We start from the raw sequence: 17,534 nt of genomic DNA on the forward strand, positions 1-17,534 counted from the left end.
CTCGAGAGCCCCATGCAGCCCCCGCGCTCGCGGCCGCAGCTGCCCGGCTGCCTGGGGCAGGTCCGGGACCCGAGCCGCGCTCCCCAGCGCCTGAGCGCCGGCGGCGGGATGCCCCGCGCCGCCTGAGAGCGCGCGCCGCGCCCGGGGCTGGGAGCCGGGAGCCGGGCGCCCCCGGGAGCGCAGGGCGCCCCACGCCGCCGCTGCCGCCGCGCGCCGGCGCCGGTCTCCCCGCTCGATCCGCAGGCCCGGCTCTGCCAGCCCCGGAGCGCCGGAGTGCCGCGGGGCTGCCAGCCAGCAGCTCGCCCCGGCGTCAGGGGCATGGAGGAGCGGCGGGCTCGGAGCCGCGCCCCGGAGTCCCCGAAACTTCCGAGCTGCCGCGCGTCCGCGTCTCTGCCGCTGTCGCCGCGTAGCCTGCCGGCCTGAGAGCGGGACCATGGATGAAAGGTTCAACAAGTGGCTGCTGACGCCGGTGCTCACTCTCCTCTTCGTGGTCATCATGTACCAGTACGTGTCTCCCTCCTGCTCCAGCTCCTGCGCCAACTTCGGGGAGCAGCCCCGCGCCGGAGAGGCCGGCCACCCGGCCGCCCCGAGTCCCGCCCGCCGGGCACAGGCGCCGCCCGAGGACTGGGAGCGGCGGCCCCAGCTGCCCCCGCCACCCCGGGGGCCGCCCGAGGGGCCTCGGGGGGCCGCGGCGCCGGAGGACGAGGACGAGGAGCCGGGGGACCCCGAGGACGAGGAGGAGGAGGCGGAGGAGGAGGAGGAGGAACCGGACCCCGAGGCCCCCGAGAACGGCTCCTTGCCCCGCTTCGTGCCGCGCTTCAACTTCACCCCGAAGGACCTGACCCGCTTCGTGGATTTCAACATCAAGGGGCGCGACGTGATCGTCTTCCTGCACATCCAGAAGACCGGGGGCACCACGTTCGGCCGGCACCTGGTGAAGAACATCCGGCTGGAGCAGCCGTGCAGCTGCAAAGCCGGCCAGAAGAAGTGCACCTGCCACCGGCCCGGCAAGAAGGAGACGTGGCTCTTCTCCCGCTTCTCCACCGGCTGGAGCTGCGGGCTGCACGCCGACTGGACGGAGCTCACCAACTGTGTGCCGGCCATCATGGAGAAGAAAGACTGTCCCCGCAACCACAGCCACACCAGGTACTGTCCCCCCGCCGCGTCTCGCTTCCGGCCACCTTCCTCCCCCCTCCAGCCCACCCCGCCGCCCCCACCCCAGGCCCGACCACCCCGCCCCCCGCCCCCCGCGGGCCACCCCGCGCTCCCTCCGCGGCGCCGGGCGGCTGGTTCCCCAGCATCGTCCCGCGATGCGGGCAGAGGTTTTGGGAGAGGGAGAAGAAACCTCTGGAAAGTGTCCTGGTCTTGAACTCGCTCCCCCCCCCCAACCCCCATCGCTCTCTCCCCCTCTCCAAAGGTGTCAAGAGCTGTAGTCCTCGTGTGTGTGTGTGTGTGTGTGTGTGTTTGTGTGTGTGTGTGTGAGACAGACAGAGAGAGAGAGAGAGAGAGAGAGAGAGAGAGAGAGAGAGACCTTCCTCCTTATGCCTAGCACGGTGTGACCTCTCTCTGTGCGTGGAACCCCTGGAATGGCCAGGAGGCCTGGGTTAGACCCCCGAGGTCGAATCTTGAACCGAAGTTCTGCGAGAGGAAACTCAAACCCGGTGAAAGGCAGAGGGAGCTGGACGTGGAGAGACAGGGTAGGAGTTTTCCAGGCAGGGCGAAGCCAGAGGCGAGTCTGATCCCTCTGTAAGTGGCTTCTTGGTGGCTGTTCTCAAGGCTCTTGTTGCCACTTTGAAGACACACGTTAGAATTTCTGCTCCACCTCCATAACCCTTATTCTGGAGATGGGCTTTGTTGCTGAGCAGCGCCAGTATTTGGACTCCTCCTGTTCTCAGCAATATTTGCACTCTCCCCCAACCCCCCAGACCAATCCATCAACTCATTCTGAAAGCATTTGTTAAAGGCTTCCTGTGTGCCTGGCCATGTGCTCAATGCTCGGTGCATACAAAGATGTCAGAAACAAAATCCTTAGCTTCCTCTCCCACCTCTATCCCCACCCACTTTAAAACGGTCAGGCCGCTGAGAATTAGGAAAGTTTGAAATCTTAATAGCCAATGAAACTGCTTAGCTTATTAACATCCTTGCAGAGAGGCACTGGGCTTGAGAATTTCGGTTTAATGTTCTTTCTGCCCATTGCAATTTGAAGATTAATCTGACATGCTTGCTCAAGGGACTAAAATATTAAAAGCTTGGAACACTGGTTTATTGAGGTTTTTATCTCAAAGGTTTCAAACAGTTTGGTGTAAGGAAATAGGAGTTTAAAAACTCAAGCTCAATATGTTGATATCAGATAGCTTTTGCCTCTGACATTATGGAAAAGCTTCATTTACTGGAAGCTACCCAGATTCTGGAATTCACCACCACTGAAGCATCTAATTCTACTTCATTTCTCCAAGAATGAGCAAAATTTCATTATGGGATTTTTTACTCTGGCAGTTTTTCAAATACTTTCTCTCCTCCCTGCTCCTTTGCCTGTTTAATGGAAATTGCTTAGAATAAGAAACTGGTTGGACTTAGAATGAAAGCATGTCTCCTTCCTAAGCATATTTTAAGGACTTTTAACTTTTCAAGATTTCTAATTGTATAGTGTTTTAGATCCTGTATAGTATTTTAGCTTGCAACAGTTTTTCAGTTGATAATGACTGCCAAACTTCCTACCAAAGGAGGCTATTATTTCAGTGAGAGACAGTCTCTGCTACATTTCATCACAAATTATACTTTTTGTATTTATACCTTTATGTAATAACTCCTGAATGACCCCAGAGAGTTCACTAGTGTGAATCCCAGCTTCCATTTCACTTGAACTGGAGATTAATTATCACATAGACCTAGCTAGTGATTCTTCAGTAGAGATGGGCATTATTTTCTATCAAAGTCCATAAAACCTTTAGTGAGTAGATGAAGATTTTGGAGCAATTAGAAATGATGAAATTTAAGAATACTTGGATTTTTGCTTAGTGATGACATGCTGCTGCTACTTCAGATCCTGCATAGGTTGCAGCAGCAAGGTTACTTCTACAGGAAATGCTCACTATTTCAGGTGCTTCCCTGGTGGTTCAGATGGTAGAGGAAATACCATCTCTCTGCTGGGTAATGGAGGAGAATGCCACCTTGGCTATTTGAACATAGGGTTTCTATTGCACAGTCAAATGTTTGTCTGTGTTTAATGATAGAGTCTTTTCTCTCAGATTCAAAAGTTTTCAAATCAACCTGCATTGGTTTGCTTGTTAAAAAAATCTCTAATAATGTTTTTTTGGGGGCACCATTTTTATAATCCTTCTTCCCCTTCATCCTCACCCCCTCTCCCTTTTCCTGATATTCTCAATTACTTTTCTCCTCTGGATGCTGTAGGGAGGAAAAGCTGTGGTGTATGTAAAGGACCCTGCATCAAAAGTGATAGGGAAAAAAGTTGAAGAGATGTTCAGCTGCATCTTCCTCACACAGAAGATCGAATTAGTTGTCTGTCATTAGAGTGTCTGTGTACAGCGTTCTACAGTCAACTAGATTAGCCTGGATAATGGAGGGTACATTTCCACAATGCAAAATGGCAGATAATCTATTGCTACATAATGGGAACAAGGTTCTACTTCAAATAGGGCTGACTCTGAGCAAAATCCAGAAGTAGATCGTGTTGACTTCAGTGCCCTAGTCTTTTTGCTTTTGGTTCCTCCGCTGTCCCCCCTCTCCGTTACTCACAGGGATCGATGTCCTTGTGGGTCGTGGAATACCTGTAAGAGGGAGGATTCTGGAGTCAGGTCGTGTGGCTCTTGTGCTTACTAGCTGTGTGAATTAGTAAGTTGCTCTTTCTGAGCCTCAGATTCTTCATCTTATATGTGGATAATAATTGGTACTTAACCTCTTAGAGGTCTTATGAGAACTAAAAGAGCAAATGCATGTAAAATACTTTACATAGTGTTGTCATAATATCTGTGCGTAGTATAATACGCTGATACATAGCACCCAATACTTGGTATGGAGCTATATAGTAATACTTAAATATTAGTTGCTACCTGTAATAACAGTATTTGCCCTAATCAAGGCCTTCTTCCACAAAAGGATGTGAGGTCATTTCCTCAAGGAGCTTGATGCAAATGGACCACCTTAATTTACAGAGATGCCATTTTATGATTATTTGTGTGGAGACAAAATCCTAAGTTCAAAACACTGATCAATAAATTGAAAATTATGAACATCTGGGCATCAGTCATTGCAGAGTGCAGTCTGGGAAACAGGGATGGGAAGGCACACCGTGTAATTGAGTGTATTCTGTGGGTGACAAAGACAAACTGTTTGTTTGGAATGGTGAACGAGGAGTTGGGAACATCTGGGGCCAAAGGCTGCAGCAGGGAGCCAACTCTGGAAGGAGATTCTTGGAAGAGTGGAAGGAGCCATCCTGTGTGTTTTAAGGGGCCAGAAAGGAGCAAGGCTCTGGGGCTGGCAGTTTGAATCCAGTGCAGAGGGCATTTCTGATCACAGAAATCAGTTAGAATAAGACAGGAAGGTAATAGGAAGATGGCTTGTCTAAAGGACCTCTTTTATCGTATTAGTGATGATTTCTTCCCTTTTTCTTTCTTTTCTCTATTATTTCTTTAGTAGGTTATTGTTTCTCGTCCTTATGCTTCCTTCATTATCTCAGCATGTTTCCCATTTTTGTCTGCCTGCCTAAGTCTTTAGAAGACTTCATTACCTTCTGTGGAGTATGGATAGACTCCTAATATTTTATGGCTAAAAAAGACTGAAGAGATAATCTGGTTCCATAATTTGTGTGGCCAGTGGGTTATCTAATACTAAGGAGATGTGAAATACATCTAAGGTTTCCACAGGGAACTCATGTCTTCATTTTGATCATTTATATTCAATGTTTTGCCCACTGTTTCTTCTGTTCACTTTAACAAGTATAGTGGAGTGTGTCTTAGGCACCTACTATGTGCCAGGCCCTGTGATAGGTCTCAGAATATAGTTTGAGCAAATAGTGTCAGTCCTATGAACTCAGGTGTTTAGGTAAGATAGACCTTGATCTTCTTTAGTAAGTGAGTATTGCTGTCATTCTTAAAATTGTGATGGAAAGAGATTCCATCCATTCCTTTTGTAGGGTGGGATGGCATTTTTTTAATGACCACATCCTGTTGGTCCTGTTAGACTGATTGCAAGGTTATGAATGCTGTGTTCAATAGGACCCTCTGTGTTATAGACGATACAAACCTGACTCAAACTCAGTTCAGACAAAGGGGAAATTCTAGTTTAATAGCCAGAACGCAGGAAAGACAGAGGTACACCCTGTCTTTCATATTGAACCCTTTTCCACACCCCTTTTCATATTGGACTCATTATATCAAAATGGCTTATTCCATGAAATGAGTAAATGGCTGTTGAATCTAGTAGATCTAGGGCTAAGAGGAACGCAAGCCTTCTCTGAGTTCCAATTGAAAACCTTGGGGAATGACTCTGATTAATCCAGCTTGGAACTTATGACTATTCTTTCAGCCAATCGGTGTGGCCAGGGAGATGAGGTTCTCTGACCCAATTTGTATCACATGAATGGTGGTGGTGGTGGTGGTGGTGGTGTGTGTATGTATGTATCACAAGAAGGCAAGCTAGCATAAATACAGTTTCTGGGAAGACCACTGGGTTCTGGATAGTCATTGTAATTGTATTAGTTATGCTTGTAAATAAATGAGAAATAACCTTCAGATCTCTTTTAAATTTTTTTTAAGAAAAGTTTTGAGTCATGCTACAATTCCAGTTTATTTGTAACATCTGGAAACCATGTCATAGGAGGAATTATTGAGGGAGCTGGTAATATTTAATATGGAGGTGGGAAAAATAGGAGAGACATAAGGATTGCTTTCAACTACTCATAGAAGGAAGATATGGAAGGTGCAGGAGATTTGTTCTGTGTTTTACCAAAGGATGGGATTTGGATAGGAAGAGAGAAATGAGAGGACAAGGATTTCAACTCAGAGTAAGAAAGAACTTCATTAAACGTGTAACTGTCTATAAGAGAAGGAACTCTCTTGTGAAGTGGCGTGCTCCCCAGCAGTGAACATTTTAGCTAACTAACCACTGATGTTGGAAAGGAATTTCTTCCTGGGAAAGAGCTTAGCTTGTGTGGCCTTTTATTTGAAGGTTCTGTGTTCTAAGCTGAGTTCAGAGCATCTTTCGCCTCTCCTTTCTTGCCTTGTGCAGAGAAAACAAAACAGCCCCCATCACACACATAGAGGCACAAAAGGATTCTCAATGAACTAGTCAGTTCTTGAAGATTTGTAAATATTTCTACCAAGGAAACTTTTAGTAAAGCATGATTTGATGGTATAGACTATTTTATATATTCAGGGCTAAAAGCAATAAATAGGTCCTGTATACAAGGATGTCTGCTTCTTCATAATAAGTATAAAAAGGTAAGATGAGAAAATATAACACAACTTGGCACATAAAGCCATAACCACTTTGAAAGATCATCTGGTTACTGCTTTTCGTTTAGACAGCAGTCTAAAATACATAGGAAGCAGCAGAGCTCTGTTTCAAAGGCTATCTAGAATATTATGGCCCATACTGCTTTCTAAGGGATAATCTTTTTGATGTCTCTTCTAATTAGAAATGTTGAACTGCAAAGAAGGTTAATTTTCACCATCAGGTTTGTGTGCAGTATAAAACCAAGGAGATAAGAGATTGTTCTGTCTATATGCCATATCCACTTACATGTTCATTACAGGCTCTCTTAAAGTATGGCTTCTGGTTCAAACCTCTGATATTTGCTATAAATCAGAAGGAAGTTGAATTAAACTCATTCAATTTTTTTTTTTTTTGAGTTGTGAAGATAAAACTGGAAATGGTAAATGCTAAGATATGGTTTATTTTTCTGCATTTTCCTTGCTGATTACCTTGGGATTTTTAAAAGGGTTGAATACAGAGAAATATAAATGTTTGTGTAATAATTGGAAGCTAAGTAAATTTAGCCACTAGCGATGTGGATTTGCCTAATCTTGGACTGTTATAGTATTATTCCTCAAAGCTAATTATTACCGTCTCATTTTGACTAAGGACAATCAGAAGCTTATTCCATTTGAAAGTTATTTATGCTTGATAATGAATTAAACAGGTTTAATTGAGACTGGCAAATCCTAATGTGATTTTAAGAGTCATGAAATAAATTATTGGGCCAAGGGATAGATTTAGTATGAAAACAAGTAAATGGGGAACCCAAATTAATATTTTGTATTAATCAATTATCTTATTTTCGAGTTTGTTAAATTATGGATATTATGGATAAATTCTCTGTTGATTTTAATTGGCTAATAGAACTTCATTTTAATTATAGCTAAGCATTTAAATTTGTGTTGGAAAGTGTACCAAATACTTGTTAACCTAGAGAGTGTTATTTGTTTGTATCTTCCTCTAGCAAATGCAGTTATTCAGTAAAACATATGTTAAGTTCCCAGCACAGAGACTAACCTATAGAAGTTCCATGTTAGCTAAACATATAATCTATGTTCTAGATTACTTCTAAAAAAGATCAGCATAACTTGACCAGACTTTGGTTCTTTGAAAGTTGGGATCATCAAACATTTGGTGTCCTACCTCTCTTATTTTGTGCCATGCAAATTTGAACTGTTAATAGTTGCCTTTCATAATTAGCAAGATGTCAATTCCTCTTATTTGCCAGAAGAAGAGTCAAAGTAAGTATCCAGCCCAGGGCTTATTAGAACATTCTAGGGGGTCTCTCCTCTTAATATGCCACAGCTCAGAAATTCATTTGGGTACAGACAGATGTTCTTGCCTCTTGGGAAGGTTAACCTCATCGTTCATTCTCACTTGAGGCAAAGAATCTGCCGAAACCAAGAGCATGCGAACTCTGATGTTGGATGGGTGGAGGATAAAATTACCAATAATGTAGACTCTGAATTATTACTGGTTAAAGCCAGATGGTTGAGGTGGTTATGGTTAGGGATAGTCATTTTGGAGAGCAGTGGAAGGAGACCTTGAATTAGGAAAAAAGCCCTCAGCAGAAACTGGAGAAAATCCGTGAAAAATACACTAGCCCCTGAATATTCCTGAAAATCGTGCTGATGCCCAGCTTGTGAATGCAATTAGGGTCATGTGTAGAGTAGGGGCTGTGAAGTCAAATCAGCTCGATTTTAACCTGGTTCAACCACTTGCTGTCACATAATCCTGAGTAAGTCAGTTACCTGCTCTGGAAAATGGGAGGAATAATAATATTATTTTATGATGAGTGCTAAGAATGCGTGTGGCATTCTTCAAATAGCCTGGCACAGAAAAAGTCTCTTTTTTTATTTTCTCATGGGTCTCAAACATTTGTGCTGTTCTGTGTGAAAATAAAATGATAGGTAAACCTGTATGTTGTGTTTTGAATCTGCAACTTTTCATCCTGAACGATGCAAAAATGAACTTGGAAGGTATGATGCAAGAGAAAAACCATAAATGATAAAAGTAAATGTTAATTCTCTGGATACCATGGCCATGCAATGTGTACTTAATTAATGCTGTGCATAGAGACTTTTGTTCTTTCTTTTCTTCAGCATATCATTTTATCTTTTTATGGGATATTAATGAAATAGCAACAAAAATGTTTAAACACATACAATTAAATTCATAAATGAAGCAGTCCTGCAGTGAAATTGAATTAGTTGCCTGTGGGCACATAAATATTTGTAGTTCATTGCTATTGTTAATATAGTACCATGCTTTTATTGGTAAGTACTGGGTCATTTATTGTCAGGAGCTTGCCTTTAATACCTTATGTTCACGGTTGCCTCTGTGTTCTAGTTTCTTTACAAACAAAAGAGGATAGAAAAGCTAACCACCTTGATGTCCTCCATATCCATTTATTATGTTTTTACAGAGTATTTCTTCTGAAGAATTCAAGATTATGGATGTAAGACTGAAAACCTGGATGTCAGCTTCTGTATTTTGTGGGCTCTAGTTAGGAACTTGCAGAATTATATAGGTTTACTTAAAAATGAAAACATAGACCCAGAAGAAAGAGTAACCATAACTTTAAACATAAGTATGTGGTAGCTTGGCCTGTGTGTGGAAATCTGCAGGTAGGATCTATATAACACAGTAAAGAGCAAGGTGACATGTCAAGGAAGAGAGAACAGACAGTGCTAATGCAGAGTGTAAATTAGAAGGATGCTACAGAGGAGGGCGAGGAGAGAAGGACGAAAGTAGTCAAGGTGAAGTTTGAAATCCTTAAAGAACTGAATCAGAAAGATGGTGATATTGAGTGTAGAGGTCAGAAATGCACCTTGTATGCAATGATTTGTCTCATTAGTACATTTATGGGGAGTATTAAGAAGCACCTATCTAAGAGGCCATCTGACTTGCAGGGCTGGTGTATTCGAATGCTGCTGCTGTTCTTTTATTTACTTACACATTCTTTTTCTGTATCAGGTTGCTGTCTCAAACACGGGTAGCTGTATTGTAGGTCCTGGCAGCAAACAGAGGCACCCTTTCGGATTGCCAAGGGACTACTAACAGAGGTGGGGATTGAGGAACGGTACAAATATTGGACATATGATTCTTTGTAAGTAGTAACAAGGAAAGCAGTTAACCACCCTGGGCGTGAAGTAGGAGAGTTGGGCAGGCAGTGTCAACACTCCATGACTACAGGTGTCTTACCAAAGCTACAGTCTCAGTGGTAGGAAGGGCTGCCTGCCGGCATATGGAGCTGAGGCAGAGAGGAGGGCGTGGGGAGGAAATACCTTGTCTCCTTCCCCTCCCACCTGTCCTCTCACTGTCTTCCAGTGGCTGGATTTACTTGGCAGCTAAAGGACATGTGCAATCCTCATTCCACATGCTTCACCGAGGCAGAGAAGGGTGGAGAATGGATTTGGGGTTGCAGAGGTAGCAGGTATGAACATGGAGAATAACTTGCACAGTGACTTAAAATAGTTGGAAGTTTCTTCTGATTCATTGTATGAATGCCCCATTCAATCCTACACATGAGACTGAGAACAAGTACCCTCTCCTTTAGAACCTGTAGCACGTGTTTTCTATATGGACCGCTAGTCTCCAACCCAAAGAATGGTGGAGGAAGCAAAGAAAACTCAGCAATGGAGCTGTCACCATAACAAGTGACTTTTCACTGGGTAATAAAAAGAATCCTGGATTTGGGTGTTTTGCTCCCCTGGTGCCCCAGAATTGACTGGTGATCATGATGTATTTGAGCAGTTAGATCTGTATTTTGATGCAGATCCAGATAATATACATTTTAAATTAAATCTCTGTGTGGTACTTTATAAATTTGAAGTTACATAACAACACTGGTTAAGACACTACAAAATAATTTGCAGAACTGGCTCCAGTTTATGAGATGAGATGCTTTCTGCTGCTCAGATTTTCTTCTAAGACTATTAAGTGCATTAAAAATAATAATGTAGCTTTAAGTCTCTGAAGGTAACAGATGAGGGAGGAAAAAAATTATATCACACTTAAAACTATTCTAATGTTTTCCGTTTTAATTTTAAAAGGCTTTTGAAACACTATTTCCATCTTTATTTGAGGGGGATAGGATGTGCTTGGGGCTTCCCTGGTGGCTCAGTGGTAAAGAATTCACCTGCCAAGCAGGAGGCATAGGTTCGATTCCTAGGTTGGGAAGATCCTTTGGAGAAGGAAATTGCAACTCACTCCAGTGTTCTTGCCTGAGAAAACCCATGGACAGAAGAGCCTGATAAGTACAGTCCATGGGGTTGCAAAGAGTCAGACATGATTTGGCGACTAAACAATAGCAACAAGGATGTACTTGAAAGTATATATTCATGAAACTCTGTTTAAAAACATTAGGGACCTGGAATCTCTTAATATTAGATATGGGCTTCCCTGGTAGCTCAGTTGGTAAAGAATCCACCTGTAATGCAGGAGACCCTGGTTCAATATCTGGGTCAGAAAGATCTGCTGGAGAAGGGATAGACTACCCACTCCAGTATTCTTGGGCTTCCCTGGTGGCTCAGCTGGTAAAGATCCACCTGCAATGTGAGAGACTTCGGTTTGATCCCTGAGTTGGGAAAATCCCCTGCAGAAGGGACCGGCTACTGAAAAATAACGAAATGAAGTTGGTATCTGAGAAAACTCAGTAAAGATAAAGAAAAAGAAATCGTCAGTTCCCTGCTTGAGTTTCTAGAGTCATAACACCATGAGCAAAATGCTGTTCAACATTTGAATTCGTAGATGACAAAAGCCATTTTTAGTGCAATGTCTGTACCTAGTGCATGGATTGGGGTTGGTGTTAAGTTCATTTCTCTGATCTGTAGGGTGGATTTTGTGTTGCTGGGAGCACCATCCGCCATTAGGAACACACCAACCTCTATCCTCTTTCATGGCCCTTCTTATGCACAATACTTTTTTGTCATTCTCTGGGACAGCATTTTATGACAAGGTTAGAGTCAGCAACACTCTGTAAACCTAAGGGTCATCTTCAGGCCCGTACATCTGTATGAAAGTGACTTGCCCTGAAAAAACGGGCTTAGGGTGTTGTTTTCTGCTGGCTTTGAAAGCCATTAGCAGTAAGGAACCTGCACGCTGTTCAACTGGATTTAAGTCCAGTCAACTGAAAGATTCTGGGAGAAGTTTCAGAGAAATTTTTCTTCCCCACATAGCTTCACTAAATTTATCATTGTGCCTTCCATATAAAATGAACGAAGTAGATTAATGGATTGTTCTACTTCTAATATTTATATTTATAAACATGCTATTAATACTTTTCTTGATAAATAAATATCAAAAGTATTGTGTATAAAAACGTCTGGCAACATGAAGGAACTTAGCGACGCTGGAAGTGTCAAATTTATTACCCGATGCGTTTTTAGTCTGAAAATATTTGTCAACTATCCTGATCCATTCTTTGTCTTTTAAATTCATACTTAAGCCTACAATCCACTATGGTAGATAAATTTCTTTGCCTTGAAAGTTTTATTCTCCTAGTTCCTTATGTGTGCTATAAAGAATAATTAATGTAATGAAAAAATCGATATCGTGTATAAATTATTTAGGCTTTACTATCATTGTAATTTTCTCTTCAACACCTATTGATCAGCAACAATTCATTTGTTAATTTCTTCCTAATAAGATATTCATTGTATTAGGTCTGTAGTAGTGCTGTTTCTGCACTTCCACAAATAAGTCATGAATTACTAATGATACATGGGACAGGTTAACCTGCTAGTGAGTGCCACGAGATGGAGAACAGTCGAGGGCAGTCATTTGAGACGCTGTCCTATAGAAACTCTGGGTAGCCGGACAACTGCTGATAACTAAATGAGCAGACTCTTGCAAGACATTCATTTGTGCTTCCAAATTTAATGTGAACCTATTTTTTTCCAGGTAAAGAAAGGTCTTAGCATTGGCTGATTCTATCTCAATAGCATTTCCTAGATCCAGTAAAGCCAAGAGGCAAAGAACATCAGTTCTGAAGCCTAGATTTGGGTTTAGGCCCTGATTCCACCTACCAGGGCTTCCCCGGTGGCTCAGCCTTAACGAATATGCCTGCCAATGCAGGAGAAACAAGATACACGGGTTCCATCCTTGGGTCAGTAAGATCCCCTGGAGTAGAAGTCCAGTAGAAGTCCCCTGTACTCTTGCCTGGAAAATTCCATGGACAGAGGGACCTGGCAAGCTACAGTCCCATGGGGTTGCAAAGAGGTGGACAAGACTGAGCAACTGAGCAAACAGCACACCCAGACCTGATCCTACCACGAATTCTTTTGTGAATTAGAGCACATTCACACACTCAATCTGTAAAACAGTGATAGAAACTTCCTACCTGGTGTAAGTGTGGGTTTGCAACCTAGGGGACTTGCCAGGTGAAATCTGAAGGTGGCATCACACAGAGAGAGCAGGGAGAGACTGAAGGAAGAGGCAGATCACTCCAGGGGGGTAGGTGGCAGGTGCAATAAGCAAGGAAGGTGACATGTGAGGTTTGTCTTTAGTGGTAACAAGATAGGTAGACCTCTGCACCTACCTACTAGAATCTTTATATAGAGGTCTTATATAGAGTTTATATGGAGGTTTTAGTGAGGTTCATGCACAGAGGCTGTTCAGATGTTCTCAACAACACTCTACTCTCTTGAGACTGTGTCTCTGAAACAGCTTCGAGGGTGGGAACAGTGGATGGCACTTCCATTTCAAGGACCAAGGAATGGGAGAGGAGCCTCTGATTGCTTGGGTCCAGCTCTTGGGTCATCCAATGATTAATGATGATGAGGACTTGAGAGAAGGCACACAAACACTCACATGTACATATGTTCCTTTTGTAATTCAATTTTTATCCCCATGGTTCTCTTGTTTGGGGGAATATAATAGTGTCCTAAATGTGTTGGTTATCAAGTGCCATTTTGACTGTTGTCCATTGGATTACTTCAAGAGAGTGGAAAAAAGTCTGAGGCCTTTTGGAAACCCAGTGAGATTCAAGTCCAAGAAATCAAACTGTCCACATTCATGGCAAAGAGATCATTTGCATCAGTGAATTTGGACCAGGAAGGCAAAGTGGTATCCTGTAAAAAGCTCTACAGTTGCGATCCGGCAGTCAGAGTTTGAATCTAGACTTCCTCATTGATTTGCTGTTTATTGTTTGGCCTTCCTGCCAAAATTTAAGTTTCCTGCAGATGGCGACTGTTTTGTTTCCTTCTGCATCCTCAGTGCCTAGACTAGTGCTGGTACATCATGGCTGTCAAGTAAATCACTGAATAAATGAAAACAAGCATAAATAAATTTACAGGTTTATTGGACAATTTGGATAAGACTGTATATCCTCTTTTTTTAAAAGAGTTGTTATGGATTAAGGAAATGACTCTGAAGGCACTTCATAAAGTATAAAGTGCTATACAAATTTAAATTTATATTGACAGTGAGAAACCATTTGATATAGAATGGAGAAGGAAGGAAAGTTGGATTTTGGAAGTGCACTGCATATATAATTCAGCTTTTATAGAGAGCTTCAAAAATTGGGAATGACAAAGATGCAGTTGAAAAATATGCAAAATACACATTCAGCTCAATAACTTGTTGAAGTAATGAGCACTTTCTTTTAAAACAGGACATAATATATCTTAAAAGGCTTGTTAGAACGCATAAGTCTTTTCCTTAGACTATCAGGAAACCCTTTTTTCCCCCAGGGATTTGGCACAGATCAAGGTACAAAAGTTTCTTTTCTTTCCCATTGCTTTACCCTTTTGAGAAAGTTATCTAGGAGTTAATATTTTAAATTTTGTATTCATTCTTTTTCATTATTTTCACATGACAGCTATAAATTAAGGCTATTGGTTAATAATATGTCTTGCAAGTGAGCTCAGGATGTAACTTCTTCATTTGAGCTGATTTAGGATGTGATAATCCACTGAGCTCTTCACTATATAACTTGGTTTTGCAGCTAATTATGGAGAAAGAAAGAACATAAAATAAAATCTTCCAGAGGCTAGAGTTTGCATGATAATACACATCTATTAGGAGAATAATTTTCCTTAGTAATGAGTTAATTTTTATACATGAGGCAATGCCTGATTGCTTCCAGAGGATATACACACTTGCATGGGCAGAGACCTAGAAGCACACACAGCTCCTGACCTAGAGTGGAGTGTTGGAAGAGGTTCAGCAGACTGATGGAAAACCATGAGAGGTGTGATGCCTGTGGAAGGAGGTGATCCGGGAGAACTGATGGCAGCATGATCATTTATTGAACTCTTCGTCTTAACAGCAGCCCTCGGAAGCAGGGAGAAGTATCCCATTTTGAAGATGAAGAATCTATATATGTTTATTAGGATGCCATCAGCAGCATTTAGCAAAATTCAAATTCAAATTGCCTTAATAAGACATTTTTAAATCTCATAACAAGCCCAGAGGGAACGGATTGATTCTGTCTCAGTAGCATTTTCCAGATCCAGTTAAGCGAAGAATATAAATTATGGAACTCAACCCTGGATTTAAAGCTTGACTCTAGCATGTATTCACTATGAGACTTTGCTGAAATTGCTGAATTCTTTAGGCTTCTTTCTCTTTGTGTAAAACAGTGATAAAAAAAACATCCCTACCAGGTATTAGTGGTGAGCATCATATGATCTTTTTTAAAAAATTATTTATTGGTTTATCTTTAGCTGTCCTGGGTCTTCGTTGCTGCAGGTGGGCTTTCTCTAGTTACGGTGAGTGGGGTCTCCTCGCTGTGGTGCATGGAGAATTTCCTGGCCACATGAGCAACAACTAGAGTGTAAATGGTGACATCCCCATCGGGAAACCAATTGCTGGCAGTGGCATCACACCCTCTAGGATTTGATCCTGAAGATGGGGCTAGGATTGCCCTCCCCTGAGTCACATGTGGACAGCAGAACAAACTGGGGGCTCTCCCAGCAAAGGAAAGGAGAGATGGATGTTGGAGAGGCTAGCAATACCATCTCCATCTTGTTTTAGAGAGTCACTTGGAATTAATTGTAAAGCTAGACTTCCAACCCAGGATTCACTCCAAGTTTTAGCCTATCAAATATTCTAATCTATGTCTGCTAAAAGTATTGCATTTCTGTGATTGGTCAGAGAACTGGGGTTGTTATTATTTTAAGAAGTATTTATTTATTTATCTGACTGCACTGGATATATGGGTTCCCTCACGGCTCAGATGGTAAAGAATCTTCCTTCAGTGCAGGAGACTTGGGTTCGATCCCTGGGTTGGGAAGATGCCCTGGAGAAGGGAATGGCACCCCACTCCAGTATTCTTGCCTGGAGAATTCCGAGAACAGAGGAGCCTGGCAGGCTACAATCCATGATTGCAAAGAGTCAGACATGACTGAGCGACCAACACTATAAGGGTTCTAGTCAGTATCACCACTTGCCTACTGTTTTCTTGGAGAAGGAAATTGCAACCCACTCCAGTATTCTTGCCTGGGGAATTCCATGGACAGAGGAGTCTGGCAGGTGACAGTCCGTGGAATTGCAAAGAGTTGGACATGACTTAGTGACTAAACCACCACTGGATATTAGTTGTGGCATGAGATCGAGTTCCCTGATGAGGGATTGAACCTGGGCCCCCTGCATTGAAACTGTGGAGTCTTAGCTGCTGGACCACCAGGAAAGTCCCAGGACTGGGGGTGTTTATTGTTTTTTTTTATTTTTATTTTATTGGTTCAGTTTCAGACTAGCCAGTCCTGCCTGAACCCACTCACTCTGCTTCACTTGTTCTTCCTTCGGAAACCACAGCAAAGGCTCTTGCCCACATTCCCCTCTTGCTTCCTCGTCTCCTGAATGACCCTGGTGCTTCCCTCTGTGGTCCTGTGTGGTATACTGTGCCTCATTTCTAGGTACCTGTGAGCATAAACAACTTCTTCCTTCATGACAGTCATTTTCATGTCAGTTTGTCTTCAGTTCAGTTCAGTTCAGTTACTCAGTTGTGTCTGACTGTTTGCGATCGCATGGACTGCAGCACAACAGACTTCCCTGTCCATCACCAGCTCCCAGAGCTTGCTCAAACTGGTGTCCATTGAGTTAGTGATGCCATTCAACCATCACATCCTCTGTTGTCCCCTTCTTCTCCTGCCTTCAATCTTTCCCAGCATCAGGGTCTTTTCCAGTGAGTCAGCTCTTCTCATCAGGTGGCCAAAGTGTTGGAGCCTCAGCTTCAACATCAGTCCTTCCAATGAATATTTAAGACTTACTTCCTTTAGGGTGGACTGATTGGATTTCCTTGCAGTCCAAGGGACTCTCAAGAGACTTCTTCAACACCATAGTTCAAAAGCATCAATTTTTCAGCGCTCAGCTTTCTTTATAGTCCAACTCTCACATCCATACATGACCACTGGAAAAACCATAGCCTTGACTAGACGGACCTTTGTTGGCAAAGTAATGTCTCTGCTTTTTAATATACTGTCTAGATTTGTCATATATTTTCTTCCAAGGAGCAAGTATCTTTTAATTTCATGGCTGCAGTCACCATCTGCAGGGATTTGGGAGCCCCCCAAAATAAAATCTCTCACTGTTTCCATTGTTTCCCCATTTATTTGCCATGAAGTGATGGGACCAGATGCCATGATCTTAGTTTTCTGAAGGTTGAGTTTTAAGTCAGCTTTTTCACTCCTCTTTCAGTTTCATCAAGAGGCTTTTTATTTCCTCTTTGCTTTCTGCCATAAGGGTGGTGTCATCTGCATATCTGGGGTTATTGATATTTCTCCCACCAATCTTGATTTCAGCTTGTGCTTCACCCAGCCCAGCATTTCACATGATGTACTCTGCATAGAAGTTAAACAAGCAGGGTGACAATATACAACCTTGATGTACTCCTTTCTGAATTTGGAACTAGTCGGTTGTTCCATGTCTGGTTCTAACTGTTGCTTCTTGACCTGCTTGCCGATTTCTCAGGAGGGAGGTTAGGTGGTCTAGTATTCCTATCTCTTGAATTTTCCATAGTTTGTTGTGATCCACACAGTCAAAGGGTTTGGCATAGTCAGTAAAGCAGAAGTAGATGTTTTCCTGGAACTCTCTTG

The 17,534-nt window shown here is 42.8% G+C and overlaps 1 protein-coding gene across 1 annotated transcript in view; it reads left to right on the forward strand.

The window, feature by feature from the left end:
• Positions 1-433: 433 nt before the first annotated feature.
• Positions 434-17,534, forward strand: part of HS6ST3 (heparan sulfate 6-O-sulfotransferase 3) — a 699,876-nt gene continuing 682,775 nt past the window's right edge. The window contains exon 1 of the mRNA XM_065902462.1: positions 434-1,146. Within this exon, the coding sequence (XP_065758534.1) occupies positions 434-1,146 (713 nt within the window). The remainder of the gene's footprint in view (positions 1,147-17,534) is intronic.

Source organism: Muntiacus reevesi, chromosome 11, assembly GCF_963930625.1.
Source record: "Muntiacus reevesi chromosome 11, mMunRee1.1, whole genome shotgun sequence".
NCBI lineage: Eukaryota > Metazoa > Chordata > Mammalia > Artiodactyla > Cervidae > Muntiacus > Muntiacus reevesi.